At 37.7% G+C, this 26,576-nt stretch overlaps 1 protein-coding gene across 1 annotated transcript; it reads right to left on the reverse strand.

Moving 5' to 3' along the window:
- Positions 1-1,513: 1,513 nt before the first annotated feature.
- LOC127136765 (uncharacterized) lies at positions 1,514-3,048 on the reverse strand. Its single transcript, XM_051063287.1, has 3 exons — positions 2,866-3,048; positions 1,999-2,602; positions 1,514-1,770 (listed from the first exon to the last, which is right to left on the reverse strand). The coding sequence occupies exons 1-3, from the start codon at positions 3,046-3,048 to the stop codon at positions 1,514-1,516; spliced, it is 1,044 nt and encodes a 347-aa protein (XP_050919244.1).
- Between the last annotated feature and the right edge of the window lie 23,528 nt (positions 3,049-26,576).

The following is a 26,576-nucleotide window of genomic DNA, read 5'->3' on the forward strand; positions in this document are numbered from 1 at the left end:
TAATATGATTAGATTTATTTACAAGTGAAATTCTGGTATCAGATATGAGATGTCGAAGGTAATGTCACGACACTAATATCTGAACAACAACTGCAATATAAACAGGATAAAAACAGAGAAACAATTGAACAAGCGACACAAGCAATTGTTAACCCAGTTCGGTGCAAACTCACTTACGTCTGGGGGCTACCAAGCCAGGAAGGGAATCCACTAAACAGAATTAGTTCAAAGACTCTCAGTAAAGAACTTCAAGTTACAGTCTTTTCACCTAATCTCTACCCGTGTGACTTCTATCTAAGAACTCTTAGATATGAGAACCTACTCACCCCCCCTCAATCACAGCAGTGATATAATAACAAATACAAAAAGAAAGAAGACACACTTCAAGGACACATACTTGATCTTGGTTAAAAGTTTCAACCAAGTAAACAAATACACTCGTACTTCAAAGCTTAGAGTGGACAAATTACAACACAAAAGTCAGTCAAGTTCATACATTAATAAGAGGAATGAATGTCTCACAATACACAAGCTCACACAAGACTAAAACCCTAAAATTCTCTCACTTTATCATTCGTTTCTTGTGTGTCTAAACCAGGTTTTACATGGCCTTTAAATAGAAGATTTTTGAATGGGCCTGGGCAACATAAAACCCTAATTCTATTTTCCTTGCGTATCTTCTAAGAAACAGCAGCTAATCATCCCTTATTGGAAAATAGAACAATCTGGTTTTAAATCAAATAACTCCTTGAATAGCGCATTCAATCTCCACATAGGCACACACAGATTTGTATGACAAGCGGAATATCAAAATACATAACATTCAGACTGAATGTTCTGTATACACATGTCTTAACATCGGGTTTGACATCTTAGCTAAATCCTGCACAACCATATTTAAACAACATGCAAGAAGCTGATATCACATGTCAAAACAACCCGCGTGACATCTTGTGATAATTCTTAGTTTTACCAAAATTGATGCCAATACATAGAACCAACAAAATCCCCCTTTGGCAAATTTTGGCTAAAACATACATTAGATCATACGTTCACAAGAAATCAATCAAAGTCTCAGGTCAGCAACAGAAGTAAACATACACACATTACTAGCAAAAATAGCAACTAGTAAACACACAGGCGCTTGTGCTCAGAACACACCACTTCCCCCTTTAGCTAGTCCACACCAAGCACCAATCTGCTTCACACAAACAGAACACTTCTCCCTCTTTGTATCACACATAACATCAAACATCATCTAGCTATAGCTACATCTCCCCCTTTTTAGCCAAAAGAGACCAAAGAGACAAAATAAACGTCTATTCAGTCATAAACCAAAATGTCAAAGGTTAAGGGTTACAAAACCAAGTACATATTCAGTTGTAAGCAAGCTGAGATACAAACCAACAAAACAGCAAAACAGAATTGCCAAAAACAAGAAAATCCATCACATCAATAAAAACCATCACATCAATGAACACCATCACATCACTAGGGACCAAAGTCAAAGGAGCTAATCAGAGGAGCTTGAGCTTGCAGCTTCATCAGCACTAGAAACAGAATTGCCAATTGTCTCATCATTAGTTGCAGACCTCTCACTAGTGGTGTGGGCTTCAGCTTCCTTAGCATGATCAATACTTTCACCTGCAGTTTGCTCCAAGCTTGCAATCAATGCTTCCAACGATTGTTTCCTAGTTGTTGCTACCCTTATCCCTTCACCCAGCTCTTTACAAGTCTCCTTCAACTCAGTAATAGTTCCAACTTTTGAGGCTGGCTTTTTCATGGCAGATGTCATGACAATGTCTTCGACATGACTGCCTTCAAACAATTTATAGTGCACAGACAGAGCAGGTTTTCTTCTACTTGGTAAGTCATTAGAACTCAGAATACCAGGGTGTCGATTCAGGATAATCCCACAAATCATAGAGCGAAAGGCAATAGGCAGCTTAACTGCATTAGTAGATGCATGCTTGATAATTTGTTCAAACATAAATCTACCATAGTCAAAATTCATTTTGGTTCCAACAACAAAGATAAATCTTCCAAGGGTATTAGCAATTGTGGAAATATGGTTGGTAGGCACCCAATTTGCAGTTCCTATTTTATGCAATATAGCATACTTGACAGTTAACTTCCCAGCAGGAAGATGCTTCTTAATAGGCCACCCTTTCACCTGCCTAGCTGTAATTTCTCTACATACCTCATTGTTTGTAGCTGCCAATTCACCTGCACCCTCAACTTTTCTGCCCAGAAAATTGTTAATAACAGTGGGAGAGAAAGTGATGCACTTACCTCTCACAAACACTTTGCAAGATTCCTTGTTATTCTTATCAGCAATATCCTTAGGAATGTTGACAATGAATTCCTTAACTAAACCCTCATAGCACTGAGAGAACCCAACCACAGTCTTCATCAACCCAACAGTCTTTATCAGGTCCATGACCTCCTTGACTTCAACGACATCCTTTCCTAACTCCCTTTCCACAACCACCCTTCTTTGAATCACAAATTTCCATTTGCCAGCTCCATCCTCAAGATGGAAAGAAATATTATCCAAATGCACAGCAAGAACTTTACCAGAAGACTTCCTCACAGTGGTTTTCTTCACAGGAGAGATGTCAGGGACATCTTTCTCAACATCCTCTACAGACTCAGAAACTTCTCTAACCTTCCTCTTCTTCACTTCAACCTTGCTCCAAGATTTGGAAGGACCAACACCAACAGTCTTCTTAGCTATTTTAGCTGACATCAGTTCAGCCACGGATCTTCCTTTCGAGTCTTCATACGCTTAGCCATACTTGGCTTTAAGTGATGAAGTAAGTTATCTTCTTGATCATCAGACCTATCATCCTCTAGGTCAATCACATCGTTTGCAACATCATGCTTCTTAGAATGGGAAGCATTGGCAGTTTTAGATGCCACAGGTTTTCCTTTACTAGACACAGTTTGCCCTAGAGAGCACAAACCTTCAGCAGCCATGTTCTTCTCAGAACTGGAGGAATCATCATCCTTCTCACTATGTTGTGCAACCTCAGGAGAGGGGTACATTTTAGACAGGGGAGTAGAGACTCCCTTCACAGAATATCCTTCATTAAGGATTCTAGTGACTAGGTTTCTTATGACACGATCAGTGTGGTGTAAATCTTCCTTAGAGTTAGTGGCATGAGATGAGCCAGAAGGGATACTAGAGGTGTTACCTTGATTGGGGCATGCAAAAGTTGAGGCATCCATGGGATGGTTCAAATCAAGGGCCTCACAAGGAATAACTGATAGAGGAACCACATCCAGAATCTCATCATCGTGAAAGTCCATGGAAGGAGCACTAACCTTTTGAGTAGACTTAGTAGTTTTTGAAGCAGAAGTAGTTTGATGTTGTGACCTTTTGAAGTTTCTGTGGAAAAATTGCAGTTTCCCTAGCAGAGGAGTGTGAGGAAGAAGCAGGAAGTTGGAAGAGTTGGAGTAGGTAGTGAGGTTGTAGCGTGTGAAAAGGTAATAGATGGTATTTCCAAAACTAGGTGATGAATGGGGGCGCTTTATTTTAGCAACACAGACACTACTTTGCTTACTTTTCCCACTCCATATTAATTGCTACAAGTCTTCATAAATGCAAAGCCCTAATTTTCCTCTCAGGACTTCAAACTGATTTGCATCCAATGCCTTTGTAAAAATATCGGCTAACTGCATCTCAGTAGCAACATGCTCTAAGGCTACAATCTTATCCTCCACGAGTTCTCTAATAAAATGGTGACGGATATCAATATGTTTTGTCCTGCTGTGCTAAATAGGATTCCTAGAAATGTTTATAGCACTCAGGTTGTCACAGTACAATGTCATGACATCTTGCGTGACATTGTATTCAATCAACATTTGTTTCATCCACATCAGTTGAGAGCAACTAGTTCCATCTGCCATGTATTCAGCTTCAGCAGTAGAAAGAGACACACAATTTTCCTTCTTACTAAACCATGATATTAAATTGTTCCCCAAGAAGAAGCATCCTCCTGATGTGTTTTTCCTATCATCAGCACTTCCAGCCCAATCAGCATCACAATATCCAGACAACAAAAATTCAGATCCATGAGTGTATAGCATCCCATAGTCACTAGTGCCATTGACATATTTCAGGATCCTTTTCACTTGGTATATGTGGCTCACCTTTGGTTCAGCTTGATATCTAGCACATACACCTACAGCAAAAGCAATGTCAGGTTTGCTTGCTGTGAGATATAGCAGACTCCCTATCATGCTTCTGTAGAGACTTTGATCCACACTAACACCATTTTCATCTTTAGACACTTTCAGATGAGGAGGAGCAGGTGTCCTCTTGTGGCTTGCATTCTCCATGTCAAACTTCTTAAAAATATTTTTGGCATATTTACTTTGAGATAGAAAGATAGAATCTTCCATCTGCTTGACTTGCAGGCCAAGAAAATAAGTTAGTTCTCCAACAAGGCTCATTTCTAATTCAGACTGCATTTGCTCAATAAAATGTTGAACCATCTTACTTGACATCCCACCAAACACAATATCATCCACATATATCTGAGCCACCATGAGCTTTCCTCCTTCATCTTTCACAAATAAAGTCTTATCAATGTCTCCCTTCATGTATCCATTTTTAATAAGAAACACTGTAAGTCTCTCATACCAAGCTCTAGGAGCTTGTTTCAACCCATAGAGAGCTTTCCTTAACTTATACACATGCTTTGGAAGATTTGGGTCTGTGAACCCCTTAGGTTGTTCAACATACACTTCCTCATTTAAGTAGCCATTTAAGAAGGCACTTTTCACATCCATTTGGAACAGTTTAAACTTCAGAATACATGTCACTCCTAGCAATAATCTAATGGACTCTAGGTGAGCTACAGGAGAAAATGTTTCATCAAAGTCAACTTCTTCAACTTGAGTGTATCCTTGTGCTACCAATCTTGCTTTATTTTTAGTAACCACGCCTTTTTCATCATATTTATTCTTGTAAACCCACTTTGTTCCAATAACATTTATTCCTTCAGGTCTTGGAACTAATTCCCACACTTTATTTCTCTTGAATTGGCCTAACTCTTCCTTCATGGCATTGATCCATAATTCATCAGTTAAGGCTTCTTTGACATTCTTAGGCTCAACCTTGGACACAAAACAGGCATGTGAGATCACTTCCCTTGATCTAGTGGTGACCCCTTTATTTGGGTCTCCTATAATGAGATCTTTAGGATGATCCTTCTGAATTCTGATAGAGGGTCCCTTATTAACTTTATCAACTTCAGGTTCAGCTTGAGTGGACTCACTCTCATTGCTTTTGTCTAGGAGATCAGCTGGGGCATCATTCAGAAATGTTTCAACATCGTTTGTGACATCAGTCTCTTGATCATCAACAACAACATTGATAGATTCCATCATAAGTTTTGTTCTGGAATTAAAATCTCTAAAGGCTCTGTTGTTTGTTAAGTAGCCCAGAAATATTCCTTCATCACTCTTGGGGTCCATTTTCCTTCTTTGTTCACGATCAGCCAGGATATAAAATTTACTACCAAACACATGGAAGCATTTGACAATAGGTCTTCTTCCCTTCTAGACTTCATATAAAGTGGTTGGGGTCCCTTTCCTCAAGGTTACTCTGTTGTGAACATAACAGGCTATGTTCATAGCTTCGGCCCAGAAGTGGTAAGGCAACTTCTTAGCATGAATCATAGCTCTAGCAGATTCTTGAAGAGTTCTATTTTTCCTTTCCACCACACCATTTTGCTGAGGGGTAATGGGAGAAGAGAACTCATGACCAATTCCTTCATATGAACAGAATTAAGCAAATTTACCATTCTCAAATTCTTTCCCATGATCACTTCTGATTCTGATAACATGACTCTCTCTCTTTCTCTTTGAAGTCTTTGGCAAAGATCTTTGAACACATCAAACACGTAAGATTTTTTCCTTATAAAATTCACCCAGGTATATCTGGAGAATTCGTCCACCACAACATAAGCATACCTTTTCCCACCAAGACTTTCCGCCTGCATAGGTCCCATCAAGTCCATGTGGAGAAGTTCCAACACTCTAGATGTGGTGTCATGTTTGATCTTCTGATGTGACATCTTTGTCTCCTTTCCAATCTGACATTCACCACAAACTCTTCCTTCATCAATCTTTAATTTTGGGATTCCTCTGACAGCTTCAACAGATATTATCCTCTTCATTCCTTTAAGATGCAGATGACCCAGTTTTTGATGCCATAGTTTCACTTCTTCTTCTTTAGCTAGAGCACATATTGATGAATAGCTAGTTTCTTGAGAATACCACATATAGCAGTTGTCCTTAGACCTGACTCCTCTCATGATCACCTCATTTTTTGCATTAGTAATCAAGCATCCAGTTTTTGTGAAGTTCATATTTAGACCTTGGTCGCATAGTTGACTAATACTAATCAGGTTTGCAGTCAATCCTTTAACAAGCAGTACATTATCAAGGTTAGGGACTCCAGGACAGTTCAGCTTTCCAATCCCCTTGATTTCACCCTTTGCTCCATCACCAAAAGTTACATAGCTGGTGGCATGAGGTTGGAGGTTAATTAGCAGGTTTTTGCTTCCAATCATGTGTCTGGAGCATCCACTGTCAAAGTACCAATCTTCTTTGGCTGAGACTCTGAAGGAGGTGTGAGTTATCAACTTAGTAGCACCAGCCCTAGGAACCCACTGTTTTTTATTAACAGGGATGTGTTATTTGGGTCTAGGTTGATGATGAGTAAGACTAGGATAACCACACAGCCTGAAGCAGAATGGTTTTATGTGGCCAACTTTCCCACAGTAATGACATCTCCATCATTGGTGTTTTCCTTTATGATGTCTTTCCCTATGATGTTGAGACACCTGATGTGACATCTTTGGTTTGCTACCAGTGGGACTACAATCAGGAGTGGATTCATTGAACCCAAGGCCAATCATGTCTCCTGCCATCTTTCTAGTCTGGAGGATTTTGTCTAAGGTGTCAGATCCACTATTTAGCATTCTGACATACTTCGTCATCTCATCCAGTTTGGAGTTCAGGAACACGACTTCGATCTTCAACTTAGAGATACTTTCTAAGTGTTCTGTCTTCTCATCCTCTAGTTAGGTTATCAGTTTCTTCTGATTTTCCACTTGTTGACACACTTCTTCACTTCTGAAACACAACTTTCTGTAGGAAGTAGCTAATTCATCAAAGGTTAATTCATCATCACTGGAGTCTTCACCAGAACTCCATCTGCCAGTCAAGGCAGTCACAAGATTGACAGACTCTCCTTCTGTTTCACTTTCAGAATTGTCATCAGACCAAGTAGCAGCAAGACTCTTCTTCTGTTTCTTGAGATAGGTCCCACATTCAGCTCTAATGTGTCCATACCCTTCACATTCATGGCACTGAATTCCTTTGCCCTGTTTGGATTTTTCCTCAGATTTTGTTCTTCTTCCAGCATCATTGGGCCTACTAATATCAAATGAGTTGTTCTTGACATTAGACTTTGACCTCACATCCATCCTCTTCAGGAGTTTGTTGAATTGTCTCCCAAGTAATGCTACATCATTTGCCAGACCTTCATTAGTATCCTGATTACTGTCTTCCTCTTTATCTTCAGTGTTTGACATAAGGGTTATGCTTTTGACTTTCTTTTCAGATCCATCACTCATTCACAACTCGAATGTTTGGAGGGATCCAATTATCTCATCCAGTCTCATCTTGCAAATATCTTGAGATTCTTATATGGCTGTCACTTTCATGGCAAATCTCTTGGGAAGTGATCTGAGGATTTTCCTCACAAGCTTTTCATCTGACATCTTCTTGCCCAGGGCTCCTGAGGCATTAGCAATTTCAAGGATATTCATATGGAATTCATGAATACTTTCATCTTCTTTCATCCTCAAATTCTCAAACTTAGTAGTAAGCAGCTGCAATCTAGACATCTTCACTCTAGAGGTACCTTCATGAGTGGTTTTCAGAATATTCCAAACATCTTTAGCCACCTCACAGATGTTCACCAGTCTGAAGATGTTCTTATCAACCCCATTGAATATAGCATTCAATGCTTTAGAGTTTCCAAGAGCTAGTTCATCCTCCTCCTTGGTCCATTCTTCCTCAGGCTTCTTATCAGTTGTAACTTCTCCTTCCTTCATAGTGAAGGGATGTTCCTAGCCTGTTAGAACAACCTTCCAAGCCTTATTATCCAAAGATTTCAATAAGGCTACCATTCGAGGTTTCCAGTAGTCATAGTTATATCCATCCAGAATTGGTGGTCTGTGTACAGATCCTCCGCCTCTATCCATAGTACCAGAAATTAACGTCCCAAGATCTCACCCAGAACTAGAGTAGGATGCCTGCTCTGATACCAATTAAAATTCTGGTATCAGATATGAGATGTCGAAGGTAATGTCACGACACTAATACCTGAACAACAAGTGCAATATAAACAGGATAAAAACAGAGAAACAATTGAACAAGCGACACAAGAAATTGTTAACCCAGTTCGTTGCAAACTCACCTACGTCTGGGGGCTACCAAGCCAGGAAGAAAATCCACTAAACAGAATTAGTTTAAAGACTCTCAGTAAACAACTTCAAGTTACAATCTTTTCACCTAATCTCTACCCGTGTGACTTCTATCTAAGAACTCTTAGATATGAGACCCTACTCACTCCCCCTCAATCACAGCAGTGATATAATAACAAATACAAAAAGAAAGAAGACACACTTCAAAGACACATACTTGATCTTGCTTAAAAGCTTCAACCAAGTAAACAAATACACTCGTACTTCAAAGCTTAGAGTGGACAAATTACAACACAAAAGTCAGTCCGGTTCATACATCAATACGATGAATGAATGGCTCACAATACATAAGCTCACACAAGACTAAAACCCTAAAACTCTCTCACTTTATCGTTCGTTTCTTGTGTGTCTAAACCAGGTTTTACATGGCCTTTAAATAGAAGCTTCTTGAATGGGCATGGGCAGCATAAAACCCTAATTCTATTTTACTTGCATATCTCCTAAGAAACAACAGCTAATCATACCTTATTGGAAAATAGATCATTCTGGTTTTAAATCAAATTGCTCCTTGAATAGCGCATTCAATCTCCACATAGGCACACATAGATTTGCATGACAAGCGCAATACCAAAATACATAACATTCAGACTGAATGTTCTGTATACACATGTCTTAACATCGGGTCTGACATCTTAGCTAAATCATGCACAACCATATTTAAACAGCATGCAGGAAGCTGATATCACATGTCAAGACAACTCGCGTGACATCTTATGATAATTCTTAGTTTTACCAAAATTGATGTCAACACATAGAACCAACAATTTGATCAATTGGTGAAGAAGCTGGGTGAAGAAGTTACACAAGATACCCAGATAAACTAGGGTTTCCAAGGCAAAACAATTACAAACTCTTGATGCTTTCTTGATCAAAATAACATATTAAGATCATGGGGACTCATATATGATGCCTAGAGCCATTGTGGATCATTCCTTGGTTGAACTCTTAGCAATGAGGGTCTTAAACCCTAGATGTGAACTTGATGGATCAAAGGTGATCATGTGCCTTACCTACAAAAGAAATAGACAAGTGCAAGGACATATTTTTGGTATTTTGGTTAGTAAATGATAAAATAATAAGTATTTTGGTATTTTGGTATTTTGGTATTTTGGTATTTTTATTGGTATTTTGGTGATCTCTCCCAATACAAACCCAAGGAATGAAGGGGTAAGAAGGATGCCAAGGTATCATCCCAATGCTAATGCATATGATGAGACAGCATGAGTGAACTCTTCACCATCCATAGTTGTAAGAATCAAAGCACCACCTGAAAAGGCTCTCTTAACAACATATGGGCCTTCATAATTAGGAGTCCATTTTCCCTTAGAATCTAGTTTGGAAGATAAGATTTTCTTGAGCACAAGGTCACCTTCTCTGAAAACATGAGGCCTGACCTTATTGTTAAAAGATTTCTTCATTCTCTACTGATATAACTAACCACGACACATGGAAGTTAATCTCTTCTCTTCAATCAAATTCAACTGATCATACGTGGTCTGACACCATTCAGCCTTAGTCAATTTGGCTTCCATCAGCACACGCAAAGATGGGATCTCAACCTCTACCGGGAGCATAGCTTCCATGCCATATACAAGAGAGAAAGAGGTTGCCCTTGTGGAAGTGTGGATGGATGTTCGATACCCGTGCAAAGCAAATGGGAGCATCTCATACCAATCCTTATACGTTACAACCATCTTCTGAATAATCTTCTTGATGTTCTTATTTGCAGCTTCAACAACCTCATTCATCTTAGGTCTGTAAGGAGAAGAATTATGATGTGAAATCTTGAAGTATTTGCAAAGAGCTTCCACCATATTGTTATTCAAGTTCGATCCATTATTAGTAATGATCTTACTTGGCACACCATAACCGCATATAATATGGTTCTTGATAAACCTCACAATAACTTGCTTGGTTACATTTGCATACGATGCTGCTTCAACCCACTTTGTGAAGCAATCAATAGCCACCAAAATGAAACGATGTCCATTCGACGCTTTAGGCTCAATCATGCCAATCATATCAATATCCCACATGTAGAAGGGCCATGGGGAGGAAATTATGTTCAACAGTGTCGGAGGAGCATGAATCTTATCTGCATATATTTGACACTTATGGAATTTCTTCACAAACTAGCAATAGTCAGATTCCATTGTTAGTCAATAGTAACCTGCTCGCAACATCTTCTTCTCCATTGCATGTCCATTGGAATGAGTACCAAAGGAACCTTCATGGACTTTGCCCATCAACAGGTATGCTTCATGTCTATCCACGCATCTGAGCAAAACCATATCGAAGTTTCTCTTGTATAACACATCACCATTCATATATAAATTGTCGACTAATCTTCTCAAAGTCTTCTTATCTTTCAAAGATGCCCTAGACGGGTAAATCTGACTTTGGAGGAAACACTTGATGTCATAATACCACAGCTTCTCATCTTTGATCTCTTCAACAGCGAACACATGAGTTGGCCTATCAAGACGTATTACAGTCAAGTTGGGAACTTCATTCCAATATTTCACCATAATCACTGAAGCTAATGTTGCAAGAGCATATACCATCCGGTTTTCATCTCGAGGGATATGATGAAACTCAACCTTTGTAAAGAAAGTTGAAATCTTCCTCACGTAATCTCTATATGGTATCAAACCGGGTTGATTCGTCTCCCATTCATCTTTGATTTGATTCACCACCAAATTTGAATCTCCATAGACGTCCAAATACTTGATTCTGAGATTAATGGCCTCTTCAAGCCCCATAATGCAAGCATCATATTCTGCCATATTATTTGTACACTTGAAAGTCAATCTAGCTGTAAACGAAAAATATGCGCCTTGAGGAGTAAAAATCACTACCCCAATGCCATTACCATACTGATTAACAGCTCTATCAAATACCATGCCCCAACGGGAACCAGGTTTTGGCCCTTCTTCAAGCAATGGTTCATCATAATCTTTCATCTTCAAGTACAAGATCTCTTCATCAGGAAAATCATACTGCACTGACTGGTAATCTTCAATCAGTTGGTCAACCAAATGGTCAGCCAAGACACTACCTTTAATTTCCTTCTAAGATCGGTATTCGATATCATACTCTAATAACAACATCTGCCAACGGGCAATCCTCCCAGTTAAAGCAGGCTTCTCAAATATATACTTGATTGGATCCATTTTGGATATCAACCAAGTGGTATGATTCAACATATACTGACGCAGACATGGGCATGTACAGCCCCATGAAGCAACTCAATTAGGTCCAAATGTAAGTGAGATTGAGTCTGAATGTGGATTGTGATGCAAGGCAAAAGTGTATTGATGTTTGAAGAATGATTCTTGCCAACTGATACAGCCATGTTCAGGCCATGCACAGACCCCTTAAACCTTATCCAAAATGGATGAATTTGGACTCTTTGGAAAGGTTAGGTAAAGAGGCACAACTCTTATGTTGAACACTTTTCCATTTGGAGCTTGTATCATGATGAACTTTAAGGTGGAAGTTGTAAACTTCAACATCTCAAAATATTTTCTAAGTGTTAAGCCATATGTTCTATTATTCCACCTTGGCTAACTTCTTATGTGAGCTTCAAATGAGAAAAGTGTCTTTAACAAAGTTGTAGATTTTTCAAAAACATTACAAATGTTCACAAATTTGACCTCATTTGGATTTGGTATGAATGAGTTATGCATTTTTGAAGTTGAGGAAAATCACTTGTTCAATGGTATTGGTCCAAAATGACCTATAATGTATCCTCTTATCACATGCTCATAAAAGTTGACTTAGCTATTCCTCCAAACATAAAATTTGAATTAGACACATTGAATATGAATGTTAAACTTGAAAATCTTTCATCTCATAAAAATTGAGCAAGTTATGGCCTTGGGAAGTTGACTTTCAAATTAGGGTTTAGACAAAATGACCTATAATCTTTCAATATAAAAAATGACTTTACAAGCAAAACTAGCTCTAGAACTTAACATGAAAGTTGATTGGAATGTCATTTAGACTAAAGCTTCTCTTGGAATAATTTTCATATGATGAAAATTGTAAGTGATAGGGTCTAGGGAACCCCAGTTTTGATCAGTTGAATTCCTCTGGTCAACCACCATGAACCACCTTGCTAACTTGAAATTCTCTTGAATTTTTGGACTCATGGGAGATCATATATGCATAAGATAATAAATTTTGAGATGCCCCTTGAAATATTTGATCAATTGGTGAAGAAGCTTGGTGAAGAAGTTACACAAGATACCTAGATGAACTAGGGTTTCCAAGGGAAACCAATTACAAACTCTTGATGCTTTCTTGATCAAAATAACTTGTGAAAATCATGGGGACTCATATATGATGCCTAGAGACATTGTGGATCATTCCTTGGTGGAGGTCTTAGCAATGAGGGTCTTAAACCCTAGATGTTAACTTGATGGATCAAAGGTGATCATGTGCCTTACCTACAAAAGAAATAGACAAGTGCAAGGACATATTTTGGTATTTTGGTTAGCAAATGATAAAATAACAAGTATGATACAATCACATGGTTCTTGGTGATATCTCCCAATATAAACCCAATGAATGAAGGGGTAAGGAGGATGTCAAGGTATGATCCCAATGCTAATGCATATGGTGAGACAGCATGAGGGATCTTAGGGTCAAAATTAGGGTCTTACAACTGCCCTTATTTAAGGATATTCTAACTGAGGAGGAGAAGGTTAAAATCTTTGTATCGGCTCAGTCGAATGGGCTTAAATAACAACATATAGAAACAAATTTTTGTCCCTGAGAGACCTCATGATGCATATGATATGAATGTAAAAATAAATCTCTGTGGGGAAATATTGCCACAAAGGAAAAGAAATCAGAGAGACCGAAAGTCCGCAGGAGTGTTATGCATTCCTTAAGGAAAAACTCATTGGGAAGACAGAGACTCTGGAGGGATAAAGGGTTATGCGTAGGTCAGGCTACGACTTAAAAACTGCTGGGGGACTAGAGGAATTCCGTGAAAATGGAAAGGCTCAGTCGGGAAACAAAAGGAATGTCTGTAGAGGAACGGGTGGATCAGAATAAAACTGAAATACTCAAACCATGCATGAAAAATGATTTCACTAAGGAAATACGCACTCAACTCAACTAGGGAAGGAATAAACTTCATCACAGGAGGAGCAAAAATATATTATCCACTACCTGCTAGGGATAATAAAAATCTGTCGGAGAGGACATCCGTTACTGGTTAGGATAAACATATCAAGGATGATTCACTAAGGGTCGCCAGGAGGTGATTTCATTATCGGTTACTAGGTAAGAATAGACTTGCTGGGGAAAAGATGAAAATAGGATTTACAACTACCGGTTACTGGGCAGAAGACCAAATGGAGAGAATATCTGTCATGGGTTAAAGTTAACATATCAAGGATAGACTCAAAGGAAAGAAAATCTGTCATCGTTTAAGATGAACATATCAAGGATAGACTTTCCTAGGGATGTTAAGGAGGATATTCGTCATCGGTTAGGATGAACATATCAAGGATAAACCACCTGAACAACAAGAATAGGAATTACATCTATCGGATACTGGATAGAATACCATCAAAGAGAATATTTGTCACCGGTTAGGATGAACATATCAAGGATAGACTCCGAGGGGAGAAAAAGCAGGATTTATAACTACCGGTTACTGGGCAGGAGACCGCAAAGAGGAGAAAACCCGTCATCGGTTAGGATGAACATATCAAGGATTAACTCTCTGGGAAACAAAGTAGGGATTACAACTCCCTTTTTACTGGGTAGAATACCAAAGAGAGAGAATATTTGTCACTGGTTAAAGTGAACATATCAAGGATAGACTTAAAGCAGGGGAAGAACATATTCGTCACCAGTTAGGATGAACATATCAAAGATATACTTCCTGGGGAAACGTGAAAATGAAACGCTGGGGATAAAAGAAGTTACTTTTGCCGGGTATTGGGCAAGAAGTAACAAATTGCCAACTAAGAAGGATACTACCAGTTACTGGGTAATAAACTCTTAGGGGACCAAAAGCATCTATCTAGGTAAGATCTATAAAGAAATGGTCAATCAAGACTCAATCCAATGAGGATGTAGCTCAAGGGGAGTGGTTCCATCCAGATAGTTAACTGGGGAGGAAATTGAAATAATAATCATCCACGAGGAAATAACTCAGTGGGGAAAAGAGAATGGTTAAAGTCTTTCTGCTTAGGGGGCCGACACTCTACAATTAAAGAAGGACAGACACACCAAATCTGTATGGGGATAAACTACCACCGTAACAAAGAATAAGAATTACAAGAATGAATTAACAAGTGCAAAAATGAATTTATATGAATGCATATATGTGTATGTATATGTGAGTATGCTGACAAAACAATCTAAAAGGATACAAAGATGTCACAGACTTAAATCATCGATAAAATTCTCGACCAATCCACAAAAGATGGAAACGACTGCTGGAGAACGGAGAGATCAACATCCCAAAGGCTCAACCCTAGCTGGGGAAGGAGGAGATTTGCTGAGGAGAGTATTACCAATTCTGCGGGGAATTTTTGGTCAACACTACATCAAATGGGAGACAATCCTACAGGGGATAAATACAAATAGATGCTCGGAAACCAGGAGGAAACTCTGACTGGGAGAGAATCTGACTGCGACTAGCGGGGAAACCAAAGTCCTGCGGGAACCACGCGAACTGCTGCATTCCTTTGGAGAACAAGTATAAACTCGACTGGGGAATAAATTCCAACTCAACCGGGGACAACGGAGAATTAACCGCTTGGAGAAATCAACAAACACCGGGTGTTGAACACTGCTGCCGGAGATGAGAGAGAAATTGCGCCTACTGCTTGGGGAGAACCAATGATGTTCCACACTTAGGGCTTACTGCTTTCGAACCAATGTTGATATTCCCTTTTGAAATCGATTGCTTAAAATTAATGCTTTTATATGTTTAAGAAAATATGATTTTGATTAAAAAATTAATTTTCAAAATGATCATAATAAAATTTAAAACTATTTGGCTGAATTAAACAACAGTAGAAACAATTGGATAAAATCTCAACTTTATTTAATAGAATGGTAGTCTGTAAATGACAAGACTCCGTAGATCTTTACAAAGTTGAAAATGGTAATTTACATGGAAAGGGTTACATTGAATACAATGATCACTAATCCTTCTACCAACTCCTGATATCCATTGTGCTCTTGACCGCTACTGGGGACGATAAATCAAAACCGACTGTTGTGCTCAAGAATGCCTTCAAATTTGAAGATCAGCAGGATACACTTACTTGCCATAATCCCTAATTTTTGCATAAATTGCTCCAAGGTGGGGTACTCAATTTATCGGGATAATCCTTTCTGTTTTATGTCTATAATTTTTGCCTGGACCGCCCTTTCGGCTTTTCAATCCACCGAGACACTCTTTTTTTCCTAAGCCGCCCTTTCAGGTTTTCAACTTATCGAAATGTTCTTTTCTTTTTAGGCGAAGTATTTCTTGACTGCATCTGCATTCACAGGACAAGTCAACACTTCACCATCCATAATTGTAAGAATCAAAGCACCGCCTGAAAAGGCTCTCTTAACAACATATGGGCCTTCATAATTAGGAGTCCATTTGCCCCTATAATCTGGTTTGAAAGATAATATTTTCTTGAGCACAAGGTCACCTTCTCTGAAAATACGAGGTCTGACCTTCTTGTCAAAAGCTTTCTTCATTCTCTACTGATACAGCTGACCATGACACATGGCAGTTAATCTCTTCTCTTCAATCAAATTCAACTGATCATACCTGGTCTGACACCATTCAGCCTTAGTCAACATGGCTTTCATCAGCATACACAATGATGGGATATCAACCTCTACCGGGAGCACAACTTCCATGCCATATACAAGAGAGAAAGGGGTTGCCCTTGTGGAAGTGCGGATGGATGTACGATACCCGTGCAAAGAAAATGGGAGCATCTCTTGCCAATCTTTATATGTTACATCCATCTTTTGAATAATCTTCTTGATGTTCTTATTTGCAGCTTCAATAGCCTCATTCATCTTAGGTCTGTAGGGAGAAGAATTATGATGCCAATGTTGAAGTCTTGGCACACCATAACGGCATATAATATGGTTCTTGATAAACCTCACAATAACTTGCTTGGTTACATTTGCATACGATGTCGCTTCAACCCACTTTATGCAGTAATCAATAGCCACCAAAATGAAACGATGTACATTTGACGCTTTAGGCTCAATCATGCCAATCATATCAATTTCCCACATGTAGAAGGGCCATGGGGAGGAAATGACGTTCAACAGTGTCGGAGGAACATGAATCTTATCTGCATATATTGACACTTATGGCATTTCTTCACAAACTTGCAACAGTGAGATTCCATTGTCAGCCAATAGTAACCTGCTCGCAACATCTTTTTCGCCATTGCATGTCCATTGGGATAAGTACCAAAGGAACCTTCATGGACTTCGTCCATCAACAAGTCTACTTCGTGTCTATCCACGCATCTGAGCAGAACCATATCGAAGTTTCTCTTGTATAACACATCATCATTCAGATATAAAGTGTCGACTAATCTTCTCAAAGTCTTCTTATCTTTCAAAGATGCCCTAGACTGGTAAATCTGACTTTGGAGGAAACACTTGATGTCATAATACCACGGCTTCTCATCTTTGATCTCTTCAACAACGAACACATGATTTGGCCTGTTAAGACGCATTACAGTCAAGTTGGGAACTTCATTCCAATATTTCACCATAATCATTGAAGCTAATGTTACAAGAACATCTGCCATCTGATTTTCATCTCGAGGGATATGATGAAACTCAACCTTTGTAAAGAAAGTTGAAATCCTCCTCACATAATCTCTATATGGTATCAAATCGGGTTGATTCGTCTCCCATTCACCTTTGATTTGATTCACCACTAAAGCTGAATCTCCATAGACGTCCAAATACTTGATTCTGAGATCAATGGCCTCTTCAAGCCCCATAATGCAAGCTTCATATTCTGCCATATTATCCGTACACTTGAAAGTCAATCTGGCTGTAAACGGAAAATGTGTGCCTTGAGGAGTAATCATCACTTCCCCAATGCCATTACCATATTAATTAATAGCTCCATCATATACCATGCCCCAACAGGAACCAGGTTCTGGCCCTTCGTCAAGCATGGTTCATCACAATCTTTCATCTTCAAGTACAAGATCTCTTCATCAGGAAAATCATACTGCACTGACCGGTAATCTTCAATCGGTTGGTCAACCAAATGGTCAGCCAAGACACTACCTTTAATTTCCTTCTGAGATCGGTATTCGATATCATACTCTCATAACAACATCTGCCAACTGGCAATCCTCCCAGTTAAAGTAGGCTTCTCAAATATATACTTGATTGGATCCATTTTGGATATCAACCGAGTGGTATGATTCAACATATACTGACGCAGACATGGGCATGTACAGCCCGATGAAGCAACTCAATTAGGTCCAAATGCAAGTGAGATTGAGTCTGAATGTGGATTGTGATGCAAGGCAAAAGTGTATTGATGTTTGAAGAATGATTCTTGCTAACTGATACAGCCATGTTCAGGCCATGCGCAGACCCCTCAAACCTTGTCCAAAATGGACGAATTTGGACTATTTGGAAAGGTTAGGTAAAGAGGCACAACTCTTATGTTAAACACTTTTCCATTTGGAGCTTGTATCATGATGAACTTTGAGGTGGAAGTTGGAAATTTCAATATCTCAAAATATTTTCTAAGTGTTAAGCCATAGGTTCTATTATTCCACCTTGGCTAACTTCTTATGTGAGCTTTAAATGAGAAACGTGTCTGTAACAAAGTTTTAGATTTTTCAAAAACATTCAAAATGTTCACAAATTTGACCTCATTTGGATTTGGGATGAATGAGTTATGCATTTTTGAAGTTGAGGAAAATCACTTGTTCAATGGTATTGGTCCAAAATGACCTATAATGTATCCTCTTATCACATGCTAATAAAAGTTGAATTAGCTATTTCTACAAACATCAAAGTTGAAGTAGACACCTTAAGTATGAATGTTAAACTTGGAAATCTTCCATCTCATAAAAATTGAGCAAATTATGGCCTTGGGAAGTTGGCTTTCAAATTAGGGTTTAGACAAAATGACCTATAATCTTTCAATATAAAAAATGACTTTACAAGCAAAACTAGCTCTAGAACTCAACATGAAAGTTGTTTGGAATGTTATTTAGAGTAATATTTATCTTGGAATCATTTCCATATGATGAAAATTGTAGGAGATAGGGTCTAGGGAACCCCAATTTTGATTAGTTGAATTCCTCTAGTCAACCACCATGAACCACCTTGCTAACTTGAAATTCTCTTGAATTTTTGGACTCATGGGAGATCATATATGCATAAGATGGTGAATTTTGAGATGCCCCTTGAAATATTTGATCAATTGGTGAAGAAGCTCGGTGAAGAAGTTACACAAGATACCTAGATGAACTAGGGTTTCCAAGGCAAACCAATTACAAACTCTTGATGCTTTCTTGATCAAAATAACTTGTGAAAATCATGGGGACTCATATATGATTCCTAGAGCCATTGTGGATTATTCCTTGGTTGAGCTCTTAGCAATGAGGGTCTTAAACCCTAGATGTGAACTTGATGGATCAAAGGTGATCATGTGCCTTACCTACAAAAGAAATAGACAAGTGCAAGGACATATTTTTGATATTTTGGTTAGTAAATGATAAAATAACAAGTATGATGCAATCACATGGTGCTTGGTGATCTCTCCCAATACAAACCCAATGAATGAAGGGGTAAGGAGGATGCCAAGGTATGATCCCAATGCTAATGCATATGATGAGACAACATGGGGGATCTTAGGGTCAAAACTGGGGTCTTACACATACCAGACACTAAAATAAAATGGGAAGGACCTATCTCAGTCATACTTGTATTGATTCATCTGACATTAGGTCATTGATTAATCAATTAGCATTTAGACATTAGAGATTTCATTGGTCAAATGAGGGAATGGGGAAGAATAGGGATGAAGATGAAGAGGAAAGGGGAAATACAAATACAAATTGATCTTGAGAGGAATTCCATTTGTTCAATATCATCCTTTCATTTTGGGAGACGAAACGTACATTTTATCAATCCCCTAAATCCAATGGTTTTTATCAAACAAAAGTCAAATCAACCATGACCAATGCCCAAACAGAATGTCAAATATCACAAGACCATAAAAATGGCTCAACATAATTTTCAATCAATTATTCAATTAAAAATCAATTTAAAAATAAATTAAAATGCATTTTAATTTGGTCAAAACCTCAAATCCCTTCAAAACACCAAATAAATGGCCAAGGGATTTATCCTAGGTCAAACAAGGTCAAAGGACCTTAGACAAAAAATTTCATGATTTTTAGAAAGTCATAAGTATTTTTAAATAATTAAAAATATGCACACAAAAATTTAATTCATGAAAAAAATCAAAATTAATCCAAAAAATGCACACAAAAATTTAATTCATGAAAAATATCAAAATTAATCCAAAAAATAATTTTAATTCAAAATATGGAATAGAAAAGTATTTAAAGATTTTTGGTGAAAGTCTCATATTTTTTGGATTAAAATTGAAATTATCATGAATTAAACAAAATAAGTGGATTAAATGAAACTTCAGAAAATAAAAAGAAAATAGGAAAAATGAGGGCCATCAGATCTCCCTCATTAATTGAGGTGGCAGATCCGATGGCCAAGCGTGCGCTTCCATCATGTCTTGCAATCAACGCGTGTACACACGTGGTAATCAGGAAGGAGGATTGGGATTAAAATATTTCAAATGGATCAGATGGCCAGGATGCACGCCAGCACATCACTGGAGCCCTAGCTCCGGTCATCTTCTCTGGTGGATTTATCGGACTGTCCCACCATAAACCATCACCAAAATAAAAATTAAGGACATCATTTTAAAGGAAAAATGCTCAGGAGCTCGAATTTGGCCTCAATTTCTTCCAATTCCAGGTATATTAAAAGTTGCATGGATTTGAATTTTGAGGATCATGAACTGAGTTGCTTCAATTTGACCTCAAAGCAACTCAATCTTGTTACCTACATTGGTAGGACTTCAGACAACCAATAATCAAGCAAAATAGTTGAGAAATGAGGGAGAATCGGAAAAGAGAAGTTTGAGAAAATTCACCTTCGGGTAGCTTCAAATTGGCTTGATCTTGATCTGAATTCACTTGGTTCTTCCTCTTCTTGCTTGTAGTGACCAATTGAGATGAAAAAGGTAATGAATCCTTGGAGTTTGAATCTCAAAACAGAAGGTGAAATTCAAACTCGATTTCAAAGAAATGCTCAAGGTATTCTATGGTGTAGGGTTCTGGGATCTCTTGGCAAAGCTTTGGCAATGTGTGTGTGTTGATCTTAAGGCAATGCACTTGTTTATATAGGCAATGGGATTCATTTTTGCACCCTTTGAAATTTTTCCAAAATTAGTAACATTGGTGCATGGATGCATGGGCAATGATTTGGGCCCAATTCATGATGCACTTCAACTCCATTTCATGCACAATGAGTACTGAAGCAATAACATGTAAGCATGCAATAGAAAATGATTATTTGAATTCAAAACTTGCCAAAACAAACCTATGAAAGGAACCATGTGGAAGTCCCTCAAATCTTGTCCAAATGAAGTGATCTTGGACTTTTTGGAAAGGTGACATCAAGGGGAACAACTTTGATGTTGAACACTTTTCCATTTAAAGCTTTGATCATGAAGAATTTTGAGGTGAAAGTTTGAGAAATCAAACATAGTTAAAAAAATTCTAAGTCCCAAGTCAAATGACCACTTCTTCCACCTTGAATAACTTTTGCTATGAGATTCAAATGGAAATGGTTCCTTCATCAAAGTTGTATCTATTTAAATCCTCTTAAATTTGATCACAAGTTTGACATCATTTGGATTTGGCATGAGGGAGTTATGCATTTTAGATATTGAGGAAAATTGCTTGTTCAATGGTAATGGCCCAAAATGACCTATAATGTTTCCTCTTGGCACATGCCCTTGCAAGTTGAATTTGACATTTCTCAAAGAAACAAAGTTTTATATGACACTGGAAATTCATCATGAAGCTTGTATGGACTTCATCTCATAAAAAAGGAGCAAGTTATGGTCCTTCGAAGTTGACCTCCTAACTAGGGCACAAACAAAATGACCTATAATATTTCACCATAAAAAATGAATTTCCAAGAAAAACTAGCTCTTGAAGTCAACATGAAAGTTATATGGAATGTCATAAGGAGTAACGTTTCTCTTGGAATCATTTTCATATGCCAAAAATGGTAGAATATAGGGTCTAGGGAACCACAATTTTGACCAGTTGACTTTCTCTGATCAACTTCTTTGAACCAACTTGCAAACTTGAAGTTCTATTGATATTTGGGACTCACGGAGGATCATTAATGCATAATATGATGTAAAATGAAGTAACCATTGATATATTTTACCAATTGTTGAAGAAACTTGCTGAGGAAGTCACACAAAATACCTAGATGAATTAGGGTTCCAAGGTAAACAAGCTTCAAAATCTTGATGAATTCTTGATCAAAATGATAAATAAAGATCATGGGGATCCATATATGATGCTTAGAACTAATTTGAGTCTTTCCTTGATTGATCTCTTGCACTAAGGGTCTCAAACCCTACATAGACATATTTTTGTATTCTTTGTTAGTAAGCAAAGAAAAATAAAGTATGATACAATCAAATGTGCTTGGTGATCTCTCCCAATGCAAACCCGATGAATTAGGGGTAAGGAGGATATCAAGGTGTGATCCCAAACCTAATGCAAATGATGAGATAGCATGAGGGATCTTAGGGTCAAAATTAGGGTCTTACACAAACCATTAGCATACACATTCATTGCAACATAGCATATAGAATACCATTAACCATACAAACAGCCATAGCATGAACATGCATAGCAACAACAATAACAACAACACCTCTATGATATAGTTACTAAGTTCACTTTGAATGGGAATAGCTTCCATACCTTACTCTGCATTTTTCTGCCAGCAACATGGTTGAACCAGTCCAACAGGTCATGAACATACCTTTTTCAGACACCTTGGCATAGCCTGCAGTAAGCCTACAAAATCCTACAATATCCATACAAAAAGTGACCAGCAATATTAGGTCATCATCATCGGAAAATTACCTGCAGCAATACACCTTGGCATAACCTGCTTGCAAAATCCAAACTTACCACATGCAATTTCCAAAGACATTGAAGGTGTGAAAAACACAAGAAAGGGGGTTGTGAATTGAGTTTTACAAGCAAAAGCTTTTCTAAAACAAGAACACCACTAACAAGTTAATAACAAAGAGATAAAAACATAATTATTTTTATCATGGTTCGCTTGAAACTCAAAGCTACTCCAGTCCACCCGCCAAGGTGAGTTTGCCTTATACACAAGGACTTAATTCACTATACTTAACATATTACAATAATCACAAAGAATAACCTTCTTTGGCTTCTCAAAGATCCAACTATACCCTAGTCTCCTTATGGACTCACAAAGAACAACCTTCTTTGTCTTCTCAAGGATAACCTCCTCAAGGAATCAAACAAACAGTTTGAGTACTATTTCGTATGTTACAAGATGCTTCTATACAAACATATTTTACACAAATGAATAACAAACACTTTAAAAGAATTTGTATACAAACAGATGATAGCTTTTCACAAAGAAAATATACTTGTCAAAATATTGTGTCATCGGCATTTTTCTTCAACTCTCCAAGTCTCACTTATATAGCATAAGAAGAATACCGTTGGAGGGGGAAATAGAGAAAGCTCATAGAGCGGTTATCCATTGTTGGATGGGAAAGGAGTGATATTGTGTTTTGTCCTTCGCCCATAAAATCAATGACAGTTGTGATGTATAGTATTGTCCTTGCCCATGAAATCAGGTAGTGGAAAGGACGTTCGATTTCTACTATGTACTATTTGATCACGTTCACATTTGATCTTATATTCAAGTTTAATAGCTTCTAATGAAAGTTGATGAAGCATGAAATGAAGAAACATAAAGCTGGATTCAAAAACTTCAGAATCTTTGGTCAGAACCTTGAAAGCATCAGCAGTCTGGCTTGAGATCTTCAGTATCTTTGGAATCTTCAGAGTCTTCATAATCTTCAGTCAGAACCTTGATAACTTCAATAGTCTAGTTGATATCTTCATAATCTTCAGCTACATAACACAACTTCAGAAACTTGCCATTCTTCAGAAGTTTGGTCATCAGAGTCACTTCTAGAAGCATGAACTGAGAGAATACTGCAGCAGCAACATAGTATCTCCTCAGAAGCTTCTCAGGAGTGAATCAACACAAAAGCAGAAAGAACATTGCAAGAGCAATATTTAACATCTTTCAGAACGTCTAATAGCTGGCGCAGAAGCGGATTTAGAACACATAGTTTATAAATTGATGATGTTGCACATCATATATTCAGAATCAGAACTGACTGTTAAAGCTACACAATAATAAACAATTAGGGTACCAAAATTGTTCTCACACAAATACAATATTGTTATCATCAAAACTCAAGGTATAGATGTAGAACCAAATCTTGTTCTAACAATCTCTCCCTTTTTGATGATGACAAAACATGCATTTTGATGAACATTTTTTATAGGGTAATCACAGAAGAATACATCTCACAGAAGCACAAAGCTTCCCCTGAGATGTATAATCCCATAAAGATAAATCATAATGAAAGAACAATTTCCTGATTAACCCTTTTTTGAAATACCAAAGTGAATTTTTAGTCAAAATTAGGTTTATCTTCAGAAGTTGATTGATGTTTTCCAGAGCACTGGTTTGATAACATCATCATTCTAATAAGCTTCACTTCAGAAGCTTTGTTGAGTTATTTTGAAGAAAATTTTGGAGCTAGTCATCTTCTTAAAAGAGTTGGTTTTCTTATAAGCACCTTGACTTTGCAAGTCTGATTACTATAGTACGCCAAAACTTCAGGTCGATCGATCTTTGTGAAGATAGGATAGTTATCCAACTGGGTATTACTGCCGTTGATTTCCTCTTTGGATGAAGGAGAGTTTTCACCAGAGACAGACTTAGGAGGAGATCTAGGCTAAGCTAGTTGTCGTTGTTGAAACTATTGTTGAATTGGTTGTTATTGAGTAGCCATTGATGAAGATGATGAAGATGAAGAACAATTGCAGAGAGGGTTATTTTTGGTTTGAAAGATGAAAGTGTGGGAGTATTGTGCGCATAGTGTGAAAATGTGAGTGAAGTGGGTTTATAAAGAAAATTCCGCAATGATGACAAAAAGGAAGACATAAGGGGAAGCATAAGAATTTAACCTAACTCAAAGAATTGAGAAACCCAATATGTCACACTTTTATCATGCATCCTTAGAAAGTGGGATTGTTGTCACCACTTAGAACCACATGAAATCAAATAACATGACAACCATTTAATGCAACAACTGTTCAGAATCAAGAAGACAAATCGATAAGATTGCTTCTTATCAGAACCATTCTGATTCATGAAAACTTCCTTACTTCAGAAAGCTCATGTTTCAGAGTCAACAAAAACATTATCACAATCTAATCTAGAGTTCTGAAGACTTAACATTCTGAAATACATCTTTTCATTCTGGACATAAATTCATAAATAAGTTTTTCAAAATGAAAACGAATCTATCTTCAGGAAGGGGTTTTATAAAGATATCAACCCATTGATGGTCTGTATCAACAAATTTTAAATGAAAAATACCCTTCTGAACATAGTCACGTAAAAGATGATGTTTCATTTAAATATGCTTAGCCCTAGAATGCAAGATAGGATTCTTAAATAAACAAATGGAATAACTATTATCACAGAGAATAGGAATGTTACTCTCAGAAATCTGATAATCTTCCAGCTGACTCTTCATCCAGAGTATCTTAGTTTTGCATCCAGAAGCTGCAATATATTCAGCTTCGGCTGTTAAAAACGCAATTGTTGACTGTCTCTTGCTGGACCATGAGATTAAGCTAACTCCCAAAAATTGAAAACTTCCAGAAGTGCTTTTCCTTTCTATTCTATCTCCAGCATAGTCAGCATCACAATAACCTACTAATTTGTATTCACTTGATTCTCTATAAGGTCCTTGTATTTACACTAAAGGTGTGAAAAACACAAGAAGGGGGGGGGGGTTGAATTGGGTTTTACAAGCAAAAGCTTTTTCCAAAACAAGAACATCAGTAACAAGTTAATAACAAAGAGATAAAAACACAAGTATTTTTATCCTGGTTCGCTTGAAACTCAAAGTTACCCCAATCCACCCACCAAGGTGATTTTACCTTATACACAAGGACTTCATCCACTATATCAACAGATTACAATAATCATAAAGAATAACCTCATTTGTCTTCTCAAGGATCCAACTATACTCTAGTCTCCTTAGAGACTCACAAAGAACAACCTTATTTGTCTTCTCAAGGATAACCTCCTCAAGGAACCAAACAAACAGTTTGAGTAATATTTTGTGTTACAAGATGCTTCTATACAAGCAGATTTTACACAAATGAATAACAAACACTTTAAAGAAAAAAATGTGTACAAACAGATGATAGATTTTCACAGAAAATAGAATTGTCAAAATATTGTGTCACCGGCGTTTTTCTTCAATTCTCCAAGTTTCACTTATATAGCATTAGAAGAATACCGTTGGAGGGCAAAATGGAGAAATCTCATAGAGCGGTTGTCCAATGTTGGATGGGAAAGGAGTGATATTGCGTAATGCCCTTCGCCCACAAAACTAGTGACAAGTGTGATCTATAGTACTGTCTTTACCCTCGAAATCAAGTAGTGGAAAGGATGTTCAATTTGTACTATGTACTACTTGATCACGTTCCTATTTGATCTTATCTCCAAGTTCATTGGCTTCTGATGAAAGTTGATGAAGCATGGAATGAAGAAACT

This window comes from Lathyrus oleraceus, chromosome 4, assembly GCF_024323335.1.
Source record: "Lathyrus oleraceus cultivar Zhongwan6 chromosome 4, CAAS_Psat_ZW6_1.0, whole genome shotgun sequence".
Classification (NCBI taxonomy): domain Eukaryota; kingdom Viridiplantae; phylum Streptophyta; class Magnoliopsida; order Fabales; family Fabaceae; genus Lathyrus; species Lathyrus oleraceus.

What these genes read in the sequence shown, in the direction of transcription:
- LOC127136765 (XM_051063287.1), bottom strand. Translation starts at nt 3,048, where the DNA reads ATGTACCCCTCTCCTGAGGTTGCACAACATAGTGAGAAGGATGATGAT. An exon ending in AGCATGATGTTGCAAACGAT is followed by an intron (nt 2,603 to 2,865) that starts GTGATTGACCTA and finishes TCTCCTGTGAAG; the next exon opens with AAAACCACTGTGAGGAAGTC. An exon ending in CAAAATGAATTTTGACTATG is followed by an intron (nt 1,771 to 1,998) that starts GTAGATTTATGT and finishes TGAAAAAGCCAG; the next exon opens with CCTCAAAAGTTGGAACTATT.